This window comes from Lissotriton helveticus, chromosome 3_1, assembly GCF_964261635.1.
Source record: "Lissotriton helveticus chromosome 3_1, aLisHel1.1, whole genome shotgun sequence".
Taxonomy (NCBI): Eukaryota; Metazoa; Chordata; class Amphibia; order Caudata; family Salamandridae; genus Lissotriton; species Lissotriton helveticus.
Window position 1 is genome coordinate 1,309,178,914 of NC_136061.1, and position 26,097 is coordinate 1,309,205,010.

Below are 26,097 nucleotides of genomic sequence, written 5' to 3' on the forward strand. Positions count from 1 at the left end.
GGCCGGGTTTTCAAGGCATGGGCGGTGCCAGATTCTCCTATCGTGCGGGAGTGACTTCAGGTGACTAAGCTCCTTGTGCATGGCCGCAGCGCTGGGGCCAGGTGGGGGGGATGCGGGGGTGTCACAGACCCTGCTCCTAGAGGCCTCTCAGCCCACTCTGGGCAATGGGTGTGAAGCCCAGCCTCGCCTTCGCCCCGGGACCCCTGCCCCCCCTCCCCTCCACAGACGCCTCGTGTCAGCGCTATCCTCCCCTTCACAGCTCCTCGTGGAGTATTCAGAGCCCTTCCATCACCAGGCTCTACATACCGTAAACACAGGAACTCCCCCCCCCAATACCAGGGTATGGGGGCGGGGCCTATTCACACGTGTACTCCTTCATGCCGGGCCCCCTCAAGACGCTTATTTCTTTCGAGGCGCGCCCCGACGCATGAGACCCTTGCTGTCTGTGCCCCGCCCACGCGCACTTTATAGTGGGGAGAAAGTTTAGAACTACAAGTTCCAGCATCCTTCGTGCTTTAGACTGAAACCAGGAGTGGCACAAAGCAAGCTCAAGGCAGCGGTAGTGATGCTGTGGGGGCGAGCAAACTGGGGGCGTTCTAGCCCAGGCCTGAGACAGCTCGGGGGTCTGAATGCAGCCGTCTCAGATGAGACAGACCCGGGAGGCTGCGGGCAGCCGGGTTCTGCCTGCAGAGTCTTTAAACCGCACAGATTCTCGGGCTTGGCCAGGATCACAGGCGAGTCCGTCCGCTCTACATGGAATTCCTGCCCCTCCATAGTGACTGCCAGAGCTTTCCACTTACAAACCCTCGCTTAACGTGTCAGGAGCATTGAGACAAGACTACATGTTCCAGAATGCACTGGTTTGTTAACTGAACGAGGAGTGGGGAAAAGGTGCAACTTGTCCTCTTTTAACCCCAGAGCGCACGTCCTAAAAAAAGGTGGGGACTCTCCAAGGGTTGGCAGAAGGCGCTTGACATCACTGGGAAGGGGTCCTACACCTTGTAACCCCCACGGTTGTATGTAACACCTTTTTATTTTGATGTACACACACCCGATTTATCATCAATGTAGAATGTGTTGGTGCGATGTAAAGCACTGACGCCCTGCGTTGGGATGAGTAGTGTCACGAGCCACCCAAAGGCAGGATGTCAGAGCGCTTTTTGTGTGGCTGTGTGTGTGTGTGTGTGTGTGGCTGTGTGTGTGTGGCTCTGTGTGTAGCTGTGTGTGTGTGTGTCTGGCTCTGTGTGTGTGTCTGTGTGTGTGTGTGTGGCTCTGTGTGTGTGGCTTTGTGTGTGTGTGGCTCTGTGTGTGTGTGTGTGGGTGCAAATGCAATAGGTCTCGCATTTGCGAGAGATTAAGCTATTGGCATTGTAAATTACAATGGCATTAATTTATCTGTTTTCAAAACCAACACATAAATAAAAATGTTGTCATTTACAATGCCAATAGCTCTAACTTTTGCAAAGGCGAGACTGATGCATTGTAAATGCTTGTTTAAAGGAGGCCTTGAAACAGGTCTCTATTGGGCTCCGTTTTGTGCCCTGGCACAGGCGTTGAGTTTTTTTCCAGACTGTAGTGACAGCAGGCACATCGATGTGCGCTGCTCACTCTGCTCACTTCTCACTAGTGGAGAAGTTACGGCATGATGTCTTGCCAGGTGAGCGTTAGGGGAAGGAAAATCCTTTAAAGATAGTCATTTTCTCTCTGGATTTCCATTCTATTTTTGAAACTCAGGAGCAGCAACATTGTCATGGTATCACCAGGGCTTTAAGTGGAAGCTTTTTCAATATTATATACAAGCCATAGTTGCTGCTTATTTATCTTATGCAACTTACAACCACTGACAAAGCCAATAGTCCTGACTTATTGTAGGTTTGATGTTACTTGTTGTATCATATATTTGGATGCAATGAAAGAAACTGCAATATACAAGTCGGGCGGCACACTTTACTAAGCATAGATTTTTAGCTTATGTATTTTTAAGCCACACCTTTAATTACATTGGCCACGCCCCTTCGAGAGACACCCCCAGTCTTTTCTTCCCACTTAAAGCCCCCCCTCTGAGTAATAGTGCGGCCTTTGGTAGAGAAGAGATTATGTGTGTAATAGAAGACTTGTGTGGAAGAGTGCTGTCTCGTGTAACAGAAAATTCTGCATGTGCAGGCAACCTCTGTTCAGAACCCTTCTGTAGAAGGAATTCTGCATGTTGAAGATGACCTGTGTGTAAAAGTGTGCACCCTTCTGTAGAAAGTTTAGTATGTACTAAGTAACCAATGAGACACTGTATTGTACAAGGTGTTCTGTTGTACCAGATGACGTGTGTAATAGTGCACACCTAAGGTGTCAGACCCAGTTTGAAGGGGGAGAGGCACAAGGCAGACAGGACCTGCTGGAATCCAAATTTGATGGCGTCTCAGACACTATGCAACAGCCTCTCTGATTTTTTCGAGAGCAAAATAGCTTCCATATATGACTCCTTTCCCAGTAATACCAATTCAGACGTATGTACCACTAATATTATCATCACAGGATCTGATTATACGTTTTCCAACTTTAAAGAGATTACTTTAGATCAATCTCTCAAAGAACTCTACAAAAGGAAATCCGGATCTCCTCTTGATCCTTGGCCCGCCAAGCAATACAAGTCCCTAGCACCCATTCTCAACCATACACTGAACGGGATTTGGAACGACTCGCTACATACGGGAGTCTTTCCTGACTCCTGGAAGCATGCACGGTTAGTCCCCATAATTAAGAAAGCCAACGCCGACCCAAGTGAACCTTCCAACTATAGGCCAATCTCTCTCCTACCAGCCCCCGCCAAAGTGCTCGAAAAACTCGTTCAGCAACAACTAGCGGGTTTTTTAGAAACATCAGGTGCTTACCATGACTCTCAGCACGGCTTTAGACCAGGGTATAGCACTGAGTCTGCACTAATCGAGATGGCAGATGCAGTACGCTGGAGGATGGACGAGGGATCAAGAGCGGTGTTGGTGCTGCTTGACTTGTCAGCAGCATTCAACACCGTCTCCCATGCCCTCCTCCTAGACCGCCTACAATCCAAAGGTATCCAGGGTACGGCCTTAAAATGGATTGCATCCTTTTTGTCCAACCGTACGCAGGCAGTATTCACCCCCCCACACACCTCAGACAGCCGCCCACTTCGGTGGGGAGTCCCCCAAGGCTCCTCACTGAGTCCCCTCCTATTTAATGTTTATTTTTCACCCCTCTTTGATATCATCGCCCAAACTGGAATAAAGGCCACCTCCTACGCCGATGATATTCAACTTTTGTTTTCATTTAACAGCAATACCCAAACAACCTTTGACCCTCTAAAAAACTGCCTTCGTACAATCGCCCAGTGGATGGGCAATAATTTCCTAAGGCTAAACGCAGGAAAAACGGAGGTACTTTTCTTTCACCAGCCGTCCCCACTAGACCCTAACATCTGGTGGCCTCTTGATTTGAGTGCACCACCCCTGCCCAAAGATTCGGTGAAAAAGTTAGGGGTTAGATGGGACTCCAACCTCACACTGCATCATCAAGTTCACACAGTCTCTGCAGCATGCTTCGCCAAGATCAGAATGGTGAAAAAGTTTATCAATTTCTTACCCAACAACACCAGGAAGATTGTAGTCCAGGCGTTGATTACTTCGCACCTGGACTACGCCAATGGCTTGTATACTGGTCTGTCTGTAGGTCTCTGTCATCGACTTCAGACAGTTCGGAATGCGGCAGTACGACTGGTTGGTGGTATTCCCTTACGCGAGCATATCTCACCCCACCGTCGCAGACTTCACTGGCTCCGTATACAAAAAAGGGCAGAATTCAAAGCACTGGTACTGGCTCACCGTGCATTGAGAGGCAAGGGCTCTGCCTACCTGTCCACCTGTCTCACCCCTTACAACAACACCAGGACTCTTCGTTCTTCCTCAAAAAATTTCCTCACCACCCCCAGATTTAAGAAAACTCGCTCAGGAGGAAGAACTTTCCAAGTACTTACCTCTGCCCTCTGGAACAAGTTACCTAATTCCATCCGGTTGACCCAGGAAGAACAACCCTGCCGGAAAGCTCTAAAAACTCACCTGTTTTGCTGACCATCTCCTTCTAAATAACACCTTAGCCAGCACAAGATTACACAGGAGCACCGGGACACCCCGTTGGGGTAGCTGTGCGCTATATCAAAATACACTAAATAAATAAATAAATAAATAAAGGTCTTTTGCCATTGGTGTCCTGAGTTTCGTCCTACTATGGTTCTGCAAACTGAGCCAAGTGCACCCTTTCTACTCTTGACTAGCAATCCGAGCAGTCATATTGTTCTCAGTAGACCCAGACGAGATTTAAATTATGCTGGAGTAGAGCCAGCATAATTGCCTCGCTGTTTAGTTAGACATAGTCCGTGGCAGCATTTTACCAAAAGCATGCAGGAAGAACGCAAGCGGGCAGAATACAAGTGGCTGTTGCTAACCGCACTTGTGTTTTTGTGCTTTTTATTTAGCATGAAATGTATTCTTGAATCAAAAATTGACACATGAAAGCAAAGGTTGCTAAAATAAAGCACTAAATCACAAATTTGCATTTCACATAATCTTCTTGCAATTTCACGTAATTATATAAAAGCAAATGACATAAATTTCGCACACCCCTAATTCTGAGGGAGGTAATGTGAGGACTGAGCCATTAATCAGAAAACACAATAACTTATTGCGAGTTCAGTAGTAGTCCTTGAGTAAAAGAATGTGATTTAATCACACATTCCTACTAAGTACTACACGGCTCAATTAGGAGAATGCAATATAGGTTTAAAATTCTGTTCAAGTCTAGGCATTACAGCCTTCTGTACCCAGAGTTCCACAGCATTTTTAGGTTTCGCCTGAGCCAACGCATGCGGTGCTCTGGCGAGACATTTAGTAGTTGCTTTAAAAATGCTACCAAAGCAGCCACCAGCTTGCGGTCACGCGCACAAGCGCGCGCTTCAGCTCCGCCTCTGCTGCGCGCACATCAGCTCCGCCTCCCTTGTTTTCTTCCACTTTTGCGCAAAGCGCGGGTGCCGCGATTATAGCAGAAGTAAAGAAATAGATTTCTTTTCTATTTCTTTACTTTTGCTATAATCGCAGCACCGGCGCTTTACTTTTAACATTAAAAGTAAAGCGCTGGTGCCGCGATTATACCAAAAGTAAAGAAATAGAAAAAACTCATCTATTTCTGCATAATCCTGCACTCCGCACTCATGTTCCACTGAGTTTGTTTGGCGAGGCTCCCTCCTTTCCTAGGAAGTCCTTAGAGGAGGGGGCAGCTCTCCCCCTGAGAACAGCAACCAGGCGTCCATGATTTGCCGGGACAGTCCCCGTTTTTCACCAGCTGTCCCGGCAGATTTCAGAAAAGTTGGCACATTTCCCAGTTTTTCGAAAGGACCGACTGAAAACAATGGGATGCACGTTATTATGAGTTCAAAAGCAAGACTAGTTATTCTATATTAAAGCATTTAATTAAAATGTTAAATTGCATTTGATTAATTTTCTCAGTGACACATTGTGTGTGTTTCTATGTTGATGAGCGCTGCCATTGTGCCATTTGGTGACTGTAAAGTTGTGATCCTTCTTCTATTATTGGGAAATGTCCGGGATTTTGGTTTACAAAATCTGGTCACCCTACCCCTGAGGCCCCGGCCCCTCCTCTCGCTCAGTCTGTCTGATCCCGTCACACACAGTGTTTGACTGAATGTCGTGGGGTGAGCAGGGATGCATCACAGGGCGGGAGCGTCTGTGGCAGGGAGGGAGGGAGGGAGGGAGGGAGAGGCTTGCATGCCTGAACTCTAGTAACTACTGGGCTGCCGCAGTCTGCAAATACAATCACAGGAGCCAGAGTCTCCACTTCCGGTGAGGTACAGAGTGCAGCCCCGGCCCCATGGAAGTACCGTCCCATTCCAAGTTCAGACCCTGAGGGCCGAGCCACTGCCAAACTCACAGCCTAGGTGCACTGCCCATTGCCATGTTCTCAGTTTAGGGGTGCCTCTAGTGCCAAAACCTAGGCCGAATATGTATTTAATGCAATTTTATATAGCTTGAACTTCCTTTAAGTGTCAAAGCGATTTACCGTAGAACCAAGTAAGTTACATCATAAGGCATACCCACGATTATGTTCATGGGCTCAGACCAGCTGCCAAGTTCATAGGCTCAATTAATCAATCAATCAATCCACTTGTAAAGCGCGCTACATACCCGTGAGGGTCTCAAGGCGCTAGTAAGGGGGGAGGGGGGGGTGCTGCTACTGATCGAAGAGCCAGGTCTTGAGAAGTCTTCTGAAGGCCAGCAAGCCAGCAAGTCCTGGGTTTGTCGTAGGTTGGTAGGGAGAGTGTTCCAGGTCTTGGCGGCGACGTAGGAGAAGGATCTGCTGCCGGCGGTGGTTTTCCAGATGCGAGGAACTGTGGCGAGGGCGAGGTTGGCAGAGCGGAGGCTGGGGGGGGGGGTGTAGAAGCTGAGTCAGTCATTAAGGTATGCTGGTCCGGCATTGTATAGGGCTTTGTGTGCGTGGATGAGGAGTTTGAAGGTGGGGTGTGATGTGGCTGAGTCGGGGGGCGTCGAACATCATTCGTGCCGCAGCGTTCTGGATGCGTTGCAGCTGTCTCAGGAGCTTGGTTGTTGTTCCTGCGTAGAGGGCGTTCCCGTAGTCCAGTTTGCTGATGGCGAGGGCCTGGGTGACGGTTCTTTTTGTGTCAGAGGGGATCCATTTGAAGATCCTGTGGAGCATTCGGAGGGTGTTGAAGCAGGACGCGGAGATGGCGTTGACTTGCTTGGTCAGGGAGAGGGCGGAGTCGAGGATGATCCCCAGGTTGCGTGCATGGTCGGTGGGTTCTGGGGCTGCTCCTAGCGATGTTGGCCACCAGGAGTGGTCCCAGGCTGATGGGGTGGGGCCTAGGATGAGGACCTCCGTCTTGTCTGAATTCAGCTTCAGCCTGCTGTATTTAGATTCGGTTTCCAGCCACCTGCTGATTTTACAATCTGCACTATACCAACTGCCATTTCCAATTCTGAAAACCTTTTACATTGCTTGCTATCCCTAGGTAGGGCCTTGAAGCATTTGCCTACATGGCTGGCTTGCGCCAGAGTGTAGGGTGTGTGTAGTTCCATTACCAAGTTTAGAGAATTGAGTCACTCCAACTGCTAGAATCGAAGACTACAGCCAGGCCGACCGGCCCTCTTCGGGGGCGGCTGGTGGATTCTGAAAGGGGTAGGGCACTAAACGAGCGAGCAGGCAAGTCAGACCTGAAGAAGGGGCCAGCAGGATTCTTCTTGTTGCGTGAAAATTTAGGAAAAAACGGTTCATTTTAAAGTTTAAGTATCAGAAAATCTTACTACAAAAACTGAAAAAGGGTTCAATGGTGAATTTTACAGCTCCTAGTTCTATACTCCAATACTTAATATCACATGCCACTGGTCTCTCCATGGCCCTCTTAAGCAACACTCTCCCCAAACACACATTAACACCAGTGGCTAGCCCAGCCTATTGCCCTTTACAAGTTGGTGCTCTGCTGTTTTTGCCCTAGGCCCAGTGGTCGAAGTGCATTATAAACAAACATTTGCATAGCCAATAGGTCTCGCATTTGGGACCTTTTAAGTGTGTAGCCATGCAACAGTTGGTGTTGTTACACCAGGATATTCTGCTGCATAACTAAATACTTATACGGTCCAAAAGGCGAGACCTATTGGCTATGCCAATGCTTGTTGATCCTGGTGCCTAAACAAGAGGGAGCTGGCTAAGCACAGGTGCAGTCACTCAATCACCCTCCAAGGCATATGTGCGCCATCAATTCAGTTCACTTTTTATTCAGTGCCATATTAGCTTTGAAAAAGTTTTAGCTCATGCAGCCGACTTTTACCGGGTTTTAAGTCTTTCATTTGCACACACTCTGAAGTCCAGCAGAGTCCTGGAAGTTGTTGGTGGGCAGCTGCATCACTGGGGATATGGAGACTTTGGTGTTTTAAGCGAGGCAGTTTCTAGGATAGCTTCCCATCCTCAGCAGTTGAAACCCTTCTTTGCTGGGGAAATAATGTTGCACACTACCAATATCTATAAGCTCAAGCTGTGCTTCAATGGCACCCAAAGATGAATGTTCAATGTTAACCTTAAATTCAAACTAACTTCGACTGAGGTTTTTCTCTTTGATGACAGCATGCTGCATCACCAATTGCAGGCCTGGGTCAATGGTTTTAATCTTTGGGCTTTGCACTCTTCTTTTCAATCTGTTCTCAACTTTTATTTTTTACATGGACTCAAACTTCTTAATTCAAGTATGATATCAAGAAATACAAAAATACAGACAACCTGGCTCCATATCAGCTTACCCTGAATAATGAAGCTGCTACTCTCCAAAAACCTCTGCTTCACAGTTCAGTCCCATGTTCTGTCTCTCTCCTACGAGGAACTCCTTTCATTATATATTGGATAAAGTACTCCCTTTTGTACACTATAAGGATATTGCAAGTCACAAGGAGATTCATGACCATTCTGTTATGAAACTCCAAACGAACTTGCAATACATATCTTTGCCTTCTTTTCATGCATAGAAGGCGATATTTTATCCCATATAATACATTGTCATCACACATTCACCTTTCCAACAAACCACTTAAATCCTTGCTGCATAGCTCCTTCATATGAAATATCTGCAAATATGAAGAATTAAAATAGAATATCTAGTGAAAAATTAAACACATCTTAAAAGCTGTTAGATATTAGAACCAGTTTAATACAAGTCATGTTTTGTAAAATAAAAAGCTGCAGTATGTCAGAATGTGTAGAAACATACAGAAAGATTCTAACTTTTCCATAATTACCTAAGGAGTGCAAAAAAGAAACATGTTGCCATAAATATCTCATTCCTTCTCGTTGATGCACAGCTATAAAACAGAGCAGAAGAAAGGAAAGCAACATTTCATTTTCTTTAAATAGCCACTTTAATTGTTCTCTGTGACCTGACCTGCCTTTCCCTTGAGCTGCCAAAATAAACACTAATTTTACATTACACCATTTATATAACCCTAGAGTTGTTGGGCCACTTACATTGCACATAGGTGTCCTTATTGCTTACATATTTAGAGACAGTATTGCTAAATAAACAAATGATCCTCTTCATCAAAACTGCAACAACTCAATTGTCCTTAGTCGACCCATGCTGGTGTTCTAGATTTGAGGGTGTTAGCTTCTTTTCTCACCTTACCAGGATGATTTTCTAATTTCCTTTGAAATGGAGATAAGATCACATAGCCGAATACCTTAAAAAAAAAGAGAAATTTGAGCACATTTTAGATCTGATCGTGAATCTTTGTATTTGTTTCCAGGACACTATTGGCCACTGAGTTCTACATTTTGTTTTCCCCTTATATTGTTGTGGCACAAGCAGGACCCAGTGCCTTACCAGTACTGCAATCTACACACGTTTCCTAAAAGACACCATCCACTTACACCACTGGCTGCTAAACATGAGGCACCATACCTAGATCTATCTGTAGCTTAAGAACTACCCAAACACACAATATATTTCTCCCTGACCCATTTGTCAGTTAAGAACCTGTGGGTTCTCATTTGTTTAGAAGAATCAAGGAACCATAGGTATACACAGAGTGGGTGACTTAGAAACTAATTCCACCTACTCCACCATGCAACACCCAGTTATGAAACTGGGCTTTCTTATGAATAAGTAATTCACCTACTACAAATTATTACAGGGAAGTGGGTAAGCTGGGTCTCCGAGAATCATTACAATCCCATTCAGTTCTTATGTGGAAAGCGAAGCTTAACTCAGATCATCGTGTGGCATCCAGTGTGTATTAAACCTTTAAGAGACCATATATTTCAGAGATTTGCAAACCTCTTCTCCAGATGATAAATATAGTTCATCCCTCCACAACTAATGCACAGAAGAACCAATCTGCCAAATCAATGCTAAAGGCACAAACTAGCTTCATCCAGCCCAACTCTAGATTTCACACTGTAAAGATAATTACCTTTTTCGTATGGACTAGTCTCGGCTTCCAATCTTTCATTTCTTCAAGCAACACATCATCTCAGGGTAAACACTCTAAGGATCATCCCTATAGAGTTCCCTTACCATTTCCTATACCACCAACAGTTCTGTATTTCCCTGTAAGGATCACCTCAGAATCCTTCTACTCCCCCAAGTAAACCAATCCCATGTCCCTCCTCACTTCCTCTTTTCTCACTCTTGGCCCTCATTTTCTACTGTAGAGGTCCCTCATATAAACTGATATGTAGGTCTGCAATTTGGTTTGTGCTATATTAATCATATCCATAATTCAAAGCTACATATTTAGACGTATACTGTGGGAAATTGGGTTGATGGATGAATGGGGTGTGAGCACTGGGAATGCAGCAACCACAATCTTTGTCAGGATGAGGCACAAGCCAACCCTTAATTAACCTGTGCTCAACCCTTTGGCAGCTTGGCACTGAGCAGCAATGTGTAAAGTATTTGTGCAAGACCTAAAAAAATAATAAAGTGAAAACACCATACAAAAAGGATCCCACACCAAGTTAGAAAAATAGAACTTTCTTCAATATAGCTTTATGGTCCTGGGCTATACTGCCCATTAATGGCCCGTTCTAGTGTTAAACGCTGAGCCAAAGGCACGTAATAAATTAAACAAGACCAAAGAGAAAGAAATCCAATTAGTAGAACCAGAGATGTTCAGTTTGAAAGATTTTAGTAAAAATAGCGCCAAAAAGCACAAAGCGCCAACTATGGATATTGGTAATGCCAGACCTGGACAAAGGCTTAAGTTCAGGCCAACCACGATGGAATGCGACCCAGTTACAGGGGCCCAGTTAGGCCAGCTGAACAAAGTATCTTAAATTCTGGTGTGCAGTGTATTGCGAGGATTCTCATTGAAGATGTGCTGCGCAGCCGAAGTGATGTGGCAGTTCCGAGATGCTGCAAGGCTGCAATACGTGGGCCTGCTTCGATGTTGAGGAACCCATTGACGAGGCTTGCAATGCAAAGTCCGACATTGAGGATGCGGCGTGCAGTCAGGGCGATGCATCAATTCTGAAGAGCTGCGAGGTTGCAATTTGGAGTCTGACGTTGTTAAGGCTGCCATCGAAGAGGGATGAGAGGGCCTGCACCGAGGATGCATTGTGCAGTGGGGCAATGCAGCGGTTCTAAGGAGCTGTGATGCGATGATGGTCTTTGTAACAGGTCCAATCACTGCAGTAGCATAGAGGCGTCAGCTTCGCTGGATCCCCAGAGGCTGGCCGCAAAGCACCTTAAGTCCACTTCCAAGGGTGCAGTACTGGAGTGGCACCATGTGGCAGGGTAGACTCACAGATGGCAGAGTCCAGGTGCTGGTGCAAGGTTGTTGGAAGCCTGTTGTGTCCCTGGGGCTTTGTATCAGGAGGCCAGCCAACTAGCCCTTGGAGTCACTCTGAGTTCAAGAGATGGAGGTCCAGACCTTCTTACCCAGGCAAGAAGGCAGAAAGTCGCCACAGCAAGGCAGCAGTTCCTTCTGAGCAGCAGTATAGCAGAGTGGCAGCCCTTTAAAAAGCCCAATAGTCCTTCTTCCTGTTAGTGAATCCACAGGCCCAGAAGTGTACTGAAGTGATTGTGTCTGAAGTCCAGGATGAATGCACAGTTGTGCCTTTGGAATGGGAAGAATCTTCTAAAGGCTTGCCTTTGAAGTGCACAGGTGACCTTCCTTGCCTTGGCTCCAGAGTAATCATAGGGGGTTTGCAGCCCCTTTGTGTGGAGACATGACACAGCCTATTCAAATGTAAGTGGGGTTGAGCACAGCTCATCCCTTCTATCCTGCCAGTGATGGCCCAGCCAGTCACACCCAAGCCCCTCATGTGTGTGACAGTCTAGGAGGAATACACAAAGCACAACTGTCACCCATGCCCAGGCATGTGGCCCAGGGACAGTCTACAGGCACCAATGGGTAAGGCAAGAAAATGCCAACTTTCTAAAAGGGGAGTTTTGAGAAATGTAATTTAAAATCCGATATCACCTTAAGTTAGGATTTTACATTGTGATTCCAGAGACACCAATCAAGAGAGGATTACCTGTTCCCATTTGGAAATGACTCTTAAACATTTTAATAAGGTAATTCCAATGTTATCCTATGAGAAAGCTAGGCCTAGCAGTAGAAAAAACTAATTTAGAGGGTTTTCACTGCCAGGACATGTACAACTTAAAAGTACATGTCCAACCTTTTAAATACGTTGTATCCTGCCTTCTGGGCTGTGCAGGGCCTATCCTAGGGGTGACTTATATATATCAAAAAGGAAGTTTTGGGCCTGGCAAAGGGTTTACTTAGACAGGTCGAAATGCCACTTTAAAACTGAACACACAGGCTCTGCAATAGCAGGCCTGACACAAGTTTAAAGGGCTACTTAATTGGGTGGCACAGTCAGTGGTGCAGGCCCACTAGTAGCCTTTAATTTACAAGCTGTGGACACAGGTAGTGCCAATTTACTAGGGACTTACAAGTAAATTAAAGATGCCAATTGGGTATAAGCCAATGTTACCTTGTTCTAGTGAGGGAGCACAAGTATTTTAGAACTGAATAGCAGTGGTAAAGTGAGTGGAGTCCTAAGGCCAGCAAAACAAGGTCAGAAAAAACAGGAGTACCGAAGGCAAACATTAGGGGAAAACCACTCAAGGATACCAGGTCAAGCATATACATACGTAAACATACAATTAAGTGGTATATGGCAACAATCACAGTCTTCGCTTACGGAGCATATCCTCAACTCATAGAAGTTATAAAATGATGGCGGGTTTTGCTCTTCTGATTAATCACAAGATTGTACGTAATGAGGAGGCATGGTCCAGGCTGACATTGCCTATTCCCCTGGGCACTCTTGGTCAATGAACATCAGGTGCACTGGAAGTAGCAGAGCGGTAGATGGTGCAGTAGCCCCAAAACAACCTCTTAGTGATTTAGAATGTGAATGAGCAACAAAGAGGCTTTATAATGTTGTTTTCACCCTGTCCTATTTTGCTTTGTTTTCAAAAACAGGTCAAATGCCGGGCATTTTCTTCTGATAAATTGCTGCTTCATCTTTTAACAACAAATTTGTGTTTACTTTTCATCTTGTTGGGGTGCAGGGAGTGCAACAGGCAGGCTTTAAGATGTTAATTTTTTTCTAACCCACAACAAAATGTGAATACTTGTAAGTGAGCAAGGCAAGTACAAATGTTGCACTTTTTTAAAACCATGAAGTGTAATGTAAACAAAGCAAACACAAGGAGAGGATGAAGTCCAGTGGCAAAGTGAGCAAAGGACCCACGTTTGGGCATACCCTGTCAACTTAGGGCAACCAAAGCAAACACAAGGAGATGTTGGACGGAGCGCTGAAACTTTTCAAACACTTACCCCCAGTCACAGATCTGGGTTGAATCTATCATCATTTTTTAGCTCACTTCACCTCAGTTCAGACCCAGCCATATGCAAATCAGTCTTGACCCTGTGCCTCATGGGAACAGTCCAGCCCGAACTGCAAAGCCAGGTCTTCCCTGAACCAGAAACAAGAATCCTGGGACCAGTTTCGGGATCAGGTATGATGTATGCAGGGTGGACGTTCCCATACAGGAAGGCCTCGTAAAAGTGACGCAGTGAAATCAACAAGATTTCCCTGTGCCACTTTTAAGACACCAGTGCGTCAAAACCTTACGCAGGCTTGAATCAGGCGTAAAGAGTGATGCAGTACAGTAAGTATAGGCCTCAAAATACATTGCTGGAGTTGCGTCGTGCTTGCGACACAACTCCAGCAATGCGTGACTCTTGGGCCAACAGATGCGTCAGAATTTTTTCCACATCTGTTAATCCTTGCGCCATGGACCACTGTATTGTAAATACAGAGCATCCATGGTGGCGCAAGGACATTTGACGCTGGCGCAAGGAAACTGACGCATCTATGCAGATGCGTCCCCCATAATGTATTACATATGCATGTACAGCAGATTCACTACTAGCTTACAGATACAGACCTGTTTTTCCAAACACCATTAACATCCAGATCAGGTGCTATATTCCCACTTAAAATGCAATACACTTAGCCCGAATATTGATCCAAACGTTGGCCAGTTTCTCTAAAAAGAGACCCAAGCAAGATGCTTTTCTTCCATCGAATCCAAGTTTTGGAAAATATGCAAGATCTTTCTTCTGTTGCTTGATTTTGTTCCACAGGCCCCTTCTAACACTAATGTTCCTAAAAAATCATCAAGTCTTTGGTAGAACAAGGGCATATGAATGTCTTTAACTAGATACTTGGCTGCCCTTATTTCTAATATATATGATGAGAACTGGGAATAGTTTGGAAATTAAGCTGACATTTGTGTATTGCATGAAACCTGGGCTCTAGTGTTTATGCAGAGATTTAGAATGTGAGTAGAAATGTATGCAAAGTGCCCAAAGGAATCTCCATCGGTTGGTTTAACTAACAACATTAAAATGACCCTCAAATGTAAAATTGATGCTATAATAGTTAGAGATAGTGACATCCAGCATTTGATATTACAATTTGACGAGGGGCCGCAAATCCAGTGTTTTTACTTATATAATAGAGTGGCATTTAGACCCTCTACTTCTAGCACCTTCTAAATTATAGAATGTAATTTGATAGAGAACAGTCTCCAAGGTACAGGCCCATGGGTTGTAATATTGATAGCCGTGGAAATTAAAACTCACTCTGAACCCATAGATCATATACACAGCCTTGATCTTGTTTCCGTTGTATTACAATTTGTCATGTAGATAAAAGTAGGCCTTTCGATGCTCTACGGTTCGACATGTGCTTTTTCTCAGGCCATTGGTTTAGCCCCAACACACTTTTCTTTTATCTGGTCTAATCATGTTACCCACAGCACGGTGTAATGTGTTTACCACCCTTTCCTAGAATATTTGGACAGTTCCACATAATGAGGACACCTGAAGCAGGTCAGCTCCGTCAGCTTGGTACCATGAGCACCCTATGGGTTGAGAGGGATATACATGTTTTCTAATCCCAAGGGTGTATAGTATGTCCTATAAAATGGACGAGGCAGATTCGGGTATACTTTTAATGTATTTCAATTTTTTTCCACTCGTCATTTGTGAGTGTGTCCTGGAGTCCTGTCCCATCTAGCCCTGTCCCATCTGTTATCCCTGTCTCCGGGGGTCTTCATAAAGTACTTTCTTCAAAGAGGACAAGGGGCAGCCTCCGTGGGTCAATGCTAGGCGTTCGAGAAGGGAGCCAGGTTCCCGTGGTCTACCTCGAAAGCTCTCTCCTGTGGTGTATGTCTCACTAAACAATCTGGCATTCAGCAGAAATTGATATGTCTATATTCCCAGCAGTGTCCCTGCTTCTTTAAAAGAATGCAAGGTTTCCATTCAAATACATCTCTCATATCTACACAACCCTTATCATTTTATTCGGCTGCCATTATTTCATTCAGCTGTAAAATGCCCAAAACTAAATTCTTAACACAATAGAAACCAGGAAGGAGACTCCATGCCCAACTGCTACCAGGGCAGGGACATATATTATGGGCCATATCACCATTGCAGCCATCTAAAGGCGTATCTTTTCACCATGTGCCTCAGATAACCATTTGCTTTTGTGATGCAAACTCTGTGCTAAGTGCTAGGATGAGATTTACTATCAAACGCAAATCCTGATTTGCATTTGATAGTATCCCAAAAGTAATTAAAAATGGCACTATGCACTGCTTTGCATTATTTTGCGTCAAGTGGATGTTACATAGGTGGTGCATGGCCATTCCCATGCCACTAGCCATGAGTTTTAGATGCAAATCCATATTCAAAAACATTGTTACAGAGGAATTTGCACCACAATCTTACGACTCCTCAAGACAGGCATAGCGAGGAAACCTGTTTTCATTTCTCCTGGTTTTGTTTCACTTTGCATGTGTGCTGTATTGTACTGCACACATACAAAGTGGGAAAAGCCTTAAAGCATAGTTTTTGTATGGGAAGGTATTTGGGCCTCAATCTCACAGTTTCCCTCACTACCTATCATTGTCTCTCACTCACTTTCACTCACGCACACCTGCTTACACATCATCCGTGGCCGGTCCACTGGGAATGAGGGGCAACCCCCACACCACCACCTTTTGTCCCTCAAGAAAAGAGTCTGTCAGGCTGAGCAAAGGTCAGCCTCACAGACACTCTTCATTTTCAGGTCAGACAGCCAGGAGCAAAGTGTGCTAAATACACAGGCTCCTGGATGCCTGAGCTAAACTTTGCTGGGCTGAGGATGTCACAGCACCTTCGGGAATGACATCATCATCTTAGCAAAGGTCCTTGAGGCCCTCCCCCTCAGTGATGAGGGGCAGTGCCACTCATTGCCTCGGACCTTGGCGCTTCAGTTTGAAGCCCTGAAGCGCCCAGGGTCGAGTGTCAATCAGTGACACTTCATTACTGAGAGGGGTGGGGTCAGCAGTCTCACTGACTCCATCCCACTCGGAGACGAAGCTGGGACTGCTGCCTTTCCTCATTGGCTTACCTTGGGTCAACCAATGAGGGAAGGCAGCAGTCCCAACCCTCATAGGGCCTGAGAGTTAGAGCTGCAGGTAAGTGTGATTTTCTTTTTTTTAATTACTATATGGTGCGTGCATGTATGTTTTAATATTTGGTAATGAGTGTTGTGAATAGGGTGTGTGTGTTTGCGCGCATGTGTGAATGCATGGGTGTGAGTGAATTTGTATCTGTATGTGTGCATGAGTGTCCCGTCCACCCCTCCCTCCTAAAATCACTGGCTGCCACTGTTACACATACATGCACATGCTAACACTAACGTGTTCTTTTCTCACATAAACGCACTCTCATCTGGAAGCATGCAGACAGCATACATTAAAACATTTTTTACTTACCAGAGCTGCCACCAAAGTCCTGCTCCTGCTAAGCCTACTCCCTATTTTATTATATTAAGAGTTAATAAATAATGCAGTATTATTCACTGTTAGTAAAAAGAAAAACGTGCTGAAAATAAGGAATGCGGAGGAACCCCTGTATTCTTGGCACTGATTTTTCCACCTCTGAGGTGAGGGGTTGTAATGGCAGTGCCACGGGCCGCAAAGGGCAAGCCAAAGTGACCCCTAAATTATGTCCGTGCTGAAAATATAAAAAAAATGCCATTTAATTTAGGTGACACTATTCACAAGGTACATATTGTAATGAAGAAATACTAGTATGAATTTTCAATTATTCATGTGCATTTCCTCCATAGATTTGATTCATTCATCCTCTATGTAAATTGATGTCAATAGGAAGACGGGGGACAGTTTCGGCTGGAGAATGGGTGGGAGGACTTTTTTTGCATGTAGGTGTATGTGTGCATGTGTAAGAAAAACTTGATGCTTTAGTTCTAAACATCATGCACCACAATACATTCTACAACATTGATCAAGAAAAAATGACTCTTGAGGAGTAAGGGATAGAAAGTTCACAGGGGCAGGAGTGAAATGATACAAAGTAAGAGATCATAACTACGGTCCTCACCAGATTTTCAGCAAAATCACCAACTAAGCAGATCATTCTCTCTAAAGTCCCTAGTATGTAATGTGTCCTTGTGTAGACATTCTGGAACGTTTGCATATATTCGGCCTGCAGTAACTGAGTTGGACTCTCCTGGATATAATGTTCAATCAGCTGTCCGCCAGCCTGTTTTCTGGGACAAAGTTAGTTACCTGCTTGTGGACTATTCTTATTTCTTCTTGCAGAATCACATCTTAACACTGATGTCTGTGGCTGCTCGGATCTACAAACACCCAAGCCTGAAGAACTCGGTGAGCCTGGTGGTGGTGAAGGTGTTGGTGGTGGATGATGAAGAGCAGGGACCTGAGGTATCGGATAATGGTGATCTCACACTGCGTAACTTCTGCAGCTGGCAGCAGCGCTTTAATGCTCCCGGTGACCGCCATCCAGAGCACTACGATACCGCCATCCTTCTGACCAGACAAGTAAGGGAAGCCGCCTCCTCAGACCTTGCTCTCAACCTAATCTTTGTCATTGAATTTCACAAAGTGCTGCCACCAACAGAAAGAATGGTAGAATTAGTTAGAGGGTACCACTTTGAATAAATCCAGAGAAATGTAGTCAATGGAGCATAACTCCCTTGATTTGTGCTCAGAGTGTCCGTCCTGATACGGACGGCCAAACCGACATGTGCAGTGACAGCAGTGCTGAAATACTCGCCCTCCAGCCTTTCGTCGTCCACCTCTGGCACAAGACGCGTTTTAAAAATAAAACAATAATAACCCCTTGTTATTATCGTTTTATTTTTTCAGTCTAGCGGCTGCCAGCAAGAGGGGGGGTGGGTGATGGTACTTCGCCATAGTGGATGACTACCACTGATGAACAATTCTTTACCTGTGTGCAGTAGGGAGATGAAGCCGAAAAAGTAGAAACAGTCTGGTAATTCTAGTTATTGATATGAAAAGTGCATTAGGGTTTCGTGGCACAGCACAACCTGGATGCTTCTTCAGAAAACTCAACAAATTTCACTGACATACTTAAGCAATTTTTGTGGTAAATTTCAGTTTAGCGCCAGTTTGTAGTGGTAGATGTTGACGATCAATATGCCTGTGGTTTTCTTGCTCCATATGAGTAACTTGCCCATACGCGCCAGCCTCAGTGCCATCTCACCCATGTCTATCTTATTGAATGTCATCTTGCTCATGTTCACCTTGATCAATAGCGTCTTGCTCATGTGTAACCTGTTCAGTGGTGTACTAACTATGTGCAACTTGCTCAAGGGCATCCAGCTATGATTGTTCCAGCTATGATTGTTGTGCACACGAAACCTTTATACTCTGCACCTTAAATCTAAAAAATTAGCAAAGATGCACATGTTTCACTGATTCAGTTTGAATTTGATTTTCTTTAGTGCTAAAGAATAAGATACAATGTATGTTCCATATTTTTGATTCTTTCAAAAGAGAAAAAAAACCGTTTTGAGCTGATGAAGCATTGTTTCTTTTCTTCTCTTCAGTGGTGGCTTATGATTGTGATACTCCACACTTGTGCAAACCTTAAATGGCTATAACAACTCACCACCTTGTAACACTTTGGACAGGTTATCGGGCTCTCCTGATTACAGCCTATTTATTTGCATGCAAAGTAATTGTTCATAGAACACTTGTCTTGCCTTGTAGGACATCTGTGGGCATAAAACTTGTGACACCCTTGGAGTGGCAGACATTGGGACGATGTGTGATCCCAGCAGAAGCTGCTCCGTTATTGAAGATGATGGACTCCAGGCTTCATTCACCTTGGCTCATGAGTTGGGTAAGTCCTCAGAAATCCAGGCCTTTCCTTGAACATTGGCGACCAATGCAATTTCTAATATATGTTTGTCTAGTTATATTCTTTCTAGAAGTCTACATTTTTCCAATGGTTTCAAGTCTTTAAACTGGGGAGCACCAGCTGCTTGATGGGTCGCAGCACGGTTTTAGATGTGATCACAGCACAGAGACAGCGCTAACCTCAGTAATCAACAATATTCGTGTTCAGGTGGATGCAGGTCACACCACACTGTTGATTCTTCTTGGCCTTACCGCCGCCTTTGATACCCTATCTGCCATGAGACTGGTGGAACGGCTCAGGGAGATAGGGGTTAGAGGCACGGCCCTCAAGCTTATTACCTCCTTCCTTAGTAATCAGGCACAAATAGTGAAAATGGGTCAATTGTACTCGGCTCCCAACCAGCTGCTATGTGGAAACCCTCAGGGCTCCTCCTTTAGCCCAACCCTTTTCAGCATTTATGTCGCCCCACTGGCCAAGGTTGTCAGATCCTTTGAACTGGAGGTGTTGTCCTATACAGACAACATGCCAATCATGGTGACTACTACCCACAGCATTAGGGAATCCTCAACTAATTTCAAAAGCTGTACGAAGGCGGTCTCCTCTTGGATGGTTGAGAACTACCTTAAACTCAATGGGGACAAAACAGAGGTCTTGATCTTTGGAAACCAACAGAACATCTGGTCAAATGATTGATTGCCAGATATGTTCTTGTCCTTGGAAAAAATCTAGGGGCCATAGTGGACAACTCCCTCTCTTTGAGTCCTCAGGTTAATAGAACGGTGTCCACCTGTTTTGGGATTATCAGGACCCGCAGGAAAATCTCCCATATCCTTCCTTTCACCTCCTGAAAGCAGGCTGTTATTGCTTTAGTGCTGTCCAAATTGAACTATTGTAATGCCCTCTATTCGGGCATTAACAAGGGCCTTGTTTGTCATCTGCAGCTGGTGCAGAATGCCACAGCCAGGCTGACGATGGATCTCCCTAAATACCACTCAGTCTCGGTTTCTGTCAGCAAGCTGCATTGGCTCCCTCTAAACTGCCGAGTTATGTTCAAAGCTCTCTGTCTTCTTCATAAGGCCTTCTACGACCTAAGTTCAGATGGCATAGGAGGGCTTTTCAGGCGCTATTTTCCCACGAAACAGCTTAGATCAGCCAGTAAAAACTTGCTGGCTTTCCCCAGGTTCAAGAGAGCTAGATGAGGAGGCAGAGCCTTCTCCATCGTCGCTGCCAGGATCTGGAATTCCCTCCCTGCTGATAATTCTGGACAAGTGTCTCACACTCTTCCGTAGGGCTCTGAAGAGCTGTCCTTCTATTTTCGTCTTTTTCTGTCTGACAGTCCCTCCTGCAGCGCCTTGACGCCTTTGGGCTAAGTTTGCTCTTTAGAAGATTAATATTAATTCATTTAAGTTGCAAATCCCTAGTAAGACATTATCTAACAAAAGACATATTTTATCTCTATATCCACAGCCACCTTCAGCATATGCCATACACACTAAAGAAAGGCCCTGGAAGCGATATTAACATTCAACTACGGAATGTGTCCTAAACATAACAAGATGTACAGCAATAGACAATCACTCACATCTTGATCCCATTACTACATTCTTCACATGTTCCTATCAAACCCATGGTCTCAGTACCGTAAAACCACACACAACTGTTTGAATATACCTCAAACCTAACCTGAAGTACCTCTTATTCCATTTACTTCAGCATCATTTTGACCTCCACTGATGCTCAATTAGTTTTCGTTCTCATCATTTTGGTCATTAAGATCAGCTTTATCAGTACACCTCCCTACCTTCTAAAGGTGGTAAGGGTTAATACAATTCAGTGGTGTGTGACCACAAATAGAGAAACCAAGATCTAAAGTTGATTTACCGTCCAGATGTAATTCTGACTCCTAAATATCCCATTAGAGTTTGGAGATGGCCATTAAATCGCAGCGTTTGAGTTGTTTTAATTCCATCTTTGATGTACTTAGTCACGTTTTGACCTGATCGTTGGATAGAGACGGTCCTTATGCATGTGATGTCTCATCTAATTCTCATTTTGGACTCGTTTGGAGGCCCTAGTTAGCGAAGAACTCCATTTCTAAGATGCTGAGTTCTGGTTCTCAGTTTGAATGTTACATGTGTCTCCCAGTGCTCTCTGCTTCTTGAGAAGTTTCATGTGCACTCGAGGCTGACACTAAAGAAAAAGAATCGCAAAACGTACTTCGGTCTAGATATTTGTACACCGGGTTGACCTATCATGCTTATCACCATTACAGCTTGCAAATCTTAGGGCAATAACTGTGTACCGTTCAAAGAACTCACACCCCATAAAGCAGATCCCTGGTGTCAGGTGGAGTAAGAAATTCAACCTTTAATAAACAGTGCTTCACTTCTTTGGTACCAAGTATCCAGAACTCATTTCTGCCACAAGCATGAAAACCCTTTGCCTGATTCAGGTCACGAGATAAGACAAGGCTCATGTCATTCCTTTAAGATTCATTTGGATGTTTTTCATGATATTTGTATAAAGTATTATTTTTTAAATGCATGCTCATTGTGTTGTTCTTATTGTAAAGTACTTGAATGGGGCTAACCCTCTACCATAAATGGAAGCATAGGCAAAGAAAGTAGGTTTGTGTTTAATATGCTAATGCATGTTGCATAAGAATTGTCAAGTCAGACCAGAAAAGCATACAGAATCAGAAACTCCTTAGTTGTAAAGTAATCCAACCTTTAGTTCAATGCAAGCACTGGATCGGATGTGGAAGGAAACACCCAAACAGCTAATAGCGTTAGGTGAGAGGTGAACACTTCACTGGGCTGAGCTAGGACATGAGTCAAATGATTTAAAGAGGCTGGCCGAAGAAAGCCAATGGGGGACATGTTCAAAACCAAAGGCCCTCTGTTGCAAGTTGAGGGCTAAATTCCAATCCTTTTGCAAACAAAGGTTTGCACAAAGTTTGGAATTATGAATTGTGTGATTATGATCACACACTTGCAGTTTTCTTCTAATAAATTCTGGCATGTCAAACTTCAAGAATCCTATCAAGGAAAAAGCGCCATAAAACAGCAAACCATCTAGAATTCAGTGTCTTAAATACAGAGTCCACATGTTATGCCTCATTTTAAAGGTGTAAACTCAAAATAGGTGGTATATTTTACGTGCAAAAAACATCACTCTGGGGTAACAGTATTTATACTCGCTGCTGTAAATACCAAACCCCTTTCTGAAAACCTTCTAATGAGCGCCTATGTATATTGTAAGTAACAGGTCAGCTTGACAGATGAGCTGTCAACACCAATACCTAATATAGTCGCTGTCTTATTGATCCTCTGTTATAACAATGAATCCAGAAATCTGCTACTACAGCTTCAAATACTTTTGCAGCCATAAAAACAAGCCAGGCTGCCAAAGCACTCATTTATAATTCAAACCTTTTTAGATGACACACGTTCCAAGCACAAATCTCAAATACAATAAAACCACAGTTATCTGGTTCCAGTCCACATCTGTATAACTCTGAAGAAACCCAGTGCAGAGAGATGATGGCACTTTCACATAGTTCTATGTATCTCAGCGTAACACACTCTGTTGTGCAGTTGCATCAATGAAAACGATTACATGAATGAATACGTAATATGGGTATATGTCAACTAGTTCATTCTTTCTTTCTATTATTAAATGAGTGCACCGTGGCCAGAAAAATCATGGATAATAATTAGAAATGTATTGAACTATAGAGTTTGAACTGAATGACGGGGGGTGATGAGTTACCTGTCATCATAAATCTAAATCACATTCTTGCACCCTTGTGTTAGGACACGTGCTCAGCATGCCCCATGACGACTCCAAGACCTGCGAAAAACTCTTTGGTGATTTGGGGAAGCATCACTTGATGGCGCCAGTGTTCATCCACCTAAACAAGACCCTGCCCTGGTCCCCCTGCAGTACCATGTACCTCACCGACTTCCTGGACAGCGGACACGGTAAGAGGAGCCAAGATGGGCTCCAACTTCTAACAAGCATTTGCAATGCAATAGGTCTCGGGTTAATTAAGTTTGAGCTAATGGCATTGCTAAATATTGCAACACCAACTGCAACAAAAGCTATTGGTGTTGCATTATTTAGCAATCCCAATAGCTCAAACTTTAATAATGCGAGACCTATTGCATTGCAAATGCTTGTTATACCCATGTTTTGAAGTTGATAAAGCGTTGTTTAAACGTTTTTATCCCTAGCATACTAGGATGACAAACTGTTATATATCTCTTATAATTCTGGAAAAATGCACTTCATACCGATTTCAAAGTAGCAAGATTGCAATGATTTTAATTGTGCAATACAAATTATCTAACTACCTATCTAAATCCACTACTAGAGACTCAATGTCCCTTTACATCACTCGTGCAAGTTCCTGCGTTCTCCCTCTGTTAAGGGTTTTCCACCGTCCTCTTCCTCGTATTTCTGCTTTGTTTGTTTACCCTCTTTAGCACTGGGCAAATGTCTGAAGTAGAAAAATAAGTGCCGGTGGAACCCCCGGCTCAAATTAAGCACTGAAGAGAGAATTTGCAATATTTGCCTTTGCAATGATGAAAGCGTCTCTTTTAAGACCTTCACCTGTCAGGGGAAAACAGACTAAAGTAAGACTCCTCGCGGAGGCTGGGGACTGCTAAAGACTTGCTTAGCTACCTCCTATCAGGGAATAGGAGTCTTTGTAATGCTTGCACTTGTGAGGGGCAAGGGCCCCTTCTGCCAGAAGATTAGTCATTGTAAGGGCGCAGGTGACCAGTATGTGTTACAGAGCAGACACACATAGAGGATCAGTGTATCAATGTTACTAACCAGAAGTTGGCAAGTTACAACTTACCACAAAAATGACAAATGGCCGCTAGTTATGATTAGTTTATTTAACCATGAATGGGGAATTTGAGTGTTTTTGAGATTTTGCTTTGTAATCCTAACAGCAGGCTAAATAGCAACACCAACGCCTAATGTTATAACTAAACACCAACGTACTTACAGTGCAATCCCAAACAGTTCAATAATCAAAGAGGCAGATCTCTGACATTTATCAGTGCTTGTTGGAACATCCTTCCGCCCGAGAGCCTTCACTTTGGGCATTTATAAACGACTCAATGTTTCAGTTGTATACAACCCCTAATATTGCTTTTCAGTTTTGATTAATCATTTACTTCATTTGTTTTGCTCGCATTTATAATGAGAACTGATACCCTTCTGAGTAAGTCTTATTGAACGAGAAATAAAGGAACGAGGAAAAGAAGTGCAATATTGAAAGGCAACTGTTGGGGGCAGAAAAGAGCTGCACATTGTTGGCGTTAATGAGCTCACAGGAGTTACATAGACTGCGTGGCGACGAGGTTAGAATTCGGATACAATTAAAAAACAACAGTGTTTTAGATTTTGTTTTCGCACCAAACCAGGTTGTTGGTAGAGTGAGGACCTGAGAGGTTTAATTCCCGATAACTAATGTTATCAGAAAGTTTCGGCACCACAGAGAGGGTCAGGCCACACGGTATTGAAAAAGACGTCCTGATTTAAAGTGCTTGGTGATATGACAGTAGTGTGAAAACAATGCTCCTCCGGGTCATATTTAAAACACAACACTAACCTATGAATGCGTGCCTTGCCTGCGGTTAAATGGAAGCGAAGCGACAAAGCAGTGATCTGGGCCAGCAGAAATAGATGTCTGAAATGTGTCATTGTTGGGAAGCGTGCAATGCGCACCGCATCCGACTGTATATAATAAATGGGCCATTTATGTGCATAATGAGTATATAATTACATCAAGGTCAAGCAATATTAGAATGTCACCGGAAGTTTCAGGTCTAATTACATCCTCAACCATGCACCTTTTGGAGATGTTGTTATTGGTGACAACACATAAATGCATATTTTGGAAGTACATAGTAATGTGAATAATATTAACCGTGAGCCAGGCGAAAGACAGTAGACGGATAAAAAAAAAAAAAGCAGGCTGTTTATCAGCGCCGCGCGCCTCTCTGCAGACCCCCCTGCATTCCAGAGAGGCGCGCGACGCGATCCGGTATGCCATGCAGCTGTGGAGACAAGACATGGCCGCGCGCACAACGTTATCCTATGGGAAAACGCTGCGTGCGGCCAGGTCTTGTCTCCCTTCGGCGTTCTCAGACTGCTGAGACGCCGACTATAGTTCTCTGGCGAGAACGCGCTTTCAGCGTGTTACTAGCCGAGACCTAAAAATAAATGTAGGCAGATGGTTGTGGCTAGTCTTTACCTATCAACTCAAAAAAGCACTAAATCCCAAAAATCCTGCTGGTACACCTACAAATTAGAAAGTACAAGACAAGCACTACAGGTTATCTGCCCATGCTGAACCTAAGCACTTTTCTTAGTTGACGAGATGGCTCCATCCCTAAAAGTCAAGCACTGTGATGCAGCCCCAGCTTTCAGGTCCTACCATAACTGAGATTTCTATTTTTTATACGTAGCACCACATTTAACTACAATAAACATAGCCGACTGAGAAGTACTGCTAAGACACGCTCAGTGCGATAAACACCTGCCCAGCTCGAGAGTACTTCTATGGCACCGTCTTCATCCAGGGTACCAAAGCAAAGCCTCAGCAGCGAGCACAGTCAGCTAAGTGTCTGTGCATGATTGTACTACAAGGCGCGCTCATGGAATCCAACCATTCTGGGTGCTCCTAATATTAACATATCAAGTGTCCGAGGTTCAAGTGGATAAAGTAACGTTTTCAACCTCACATAATGTGATA

The 26,097-nt window shown here is 44.3% G+C and overlaps 1 protein-coding gene across 1 annotated transcript in view; it reads left to right on the forward strand.

The window, feature by feature from the left end:
- Window positions 1–26,097, forward strand: part of ADAMTS8 (ADAM metallopeptidase with thrombospondin type 1 motif 8) — a 266,131-nt gene that overhangs the window by 197,986 nt on the left and 42,048 nt on the right. Inside the window, exons 2-4 of the mRNA XM_078681944.1 lie at window positions 17,741–17,980; window positions 19,175–19,307; window positions 23,141–23,308. Of these exons, the coding sequence (XP_078538070.1) occupies window positions 17,741–17,980; window positions 19,175–19,307; window positions 23,141–23,308 (541 nt within the window). The remainder of the gene's footprint in view (window positions 1–17,740; window positions 17,981–19,174; window positions 19,308–23,140; window positions 23,309–26,097) is intronic.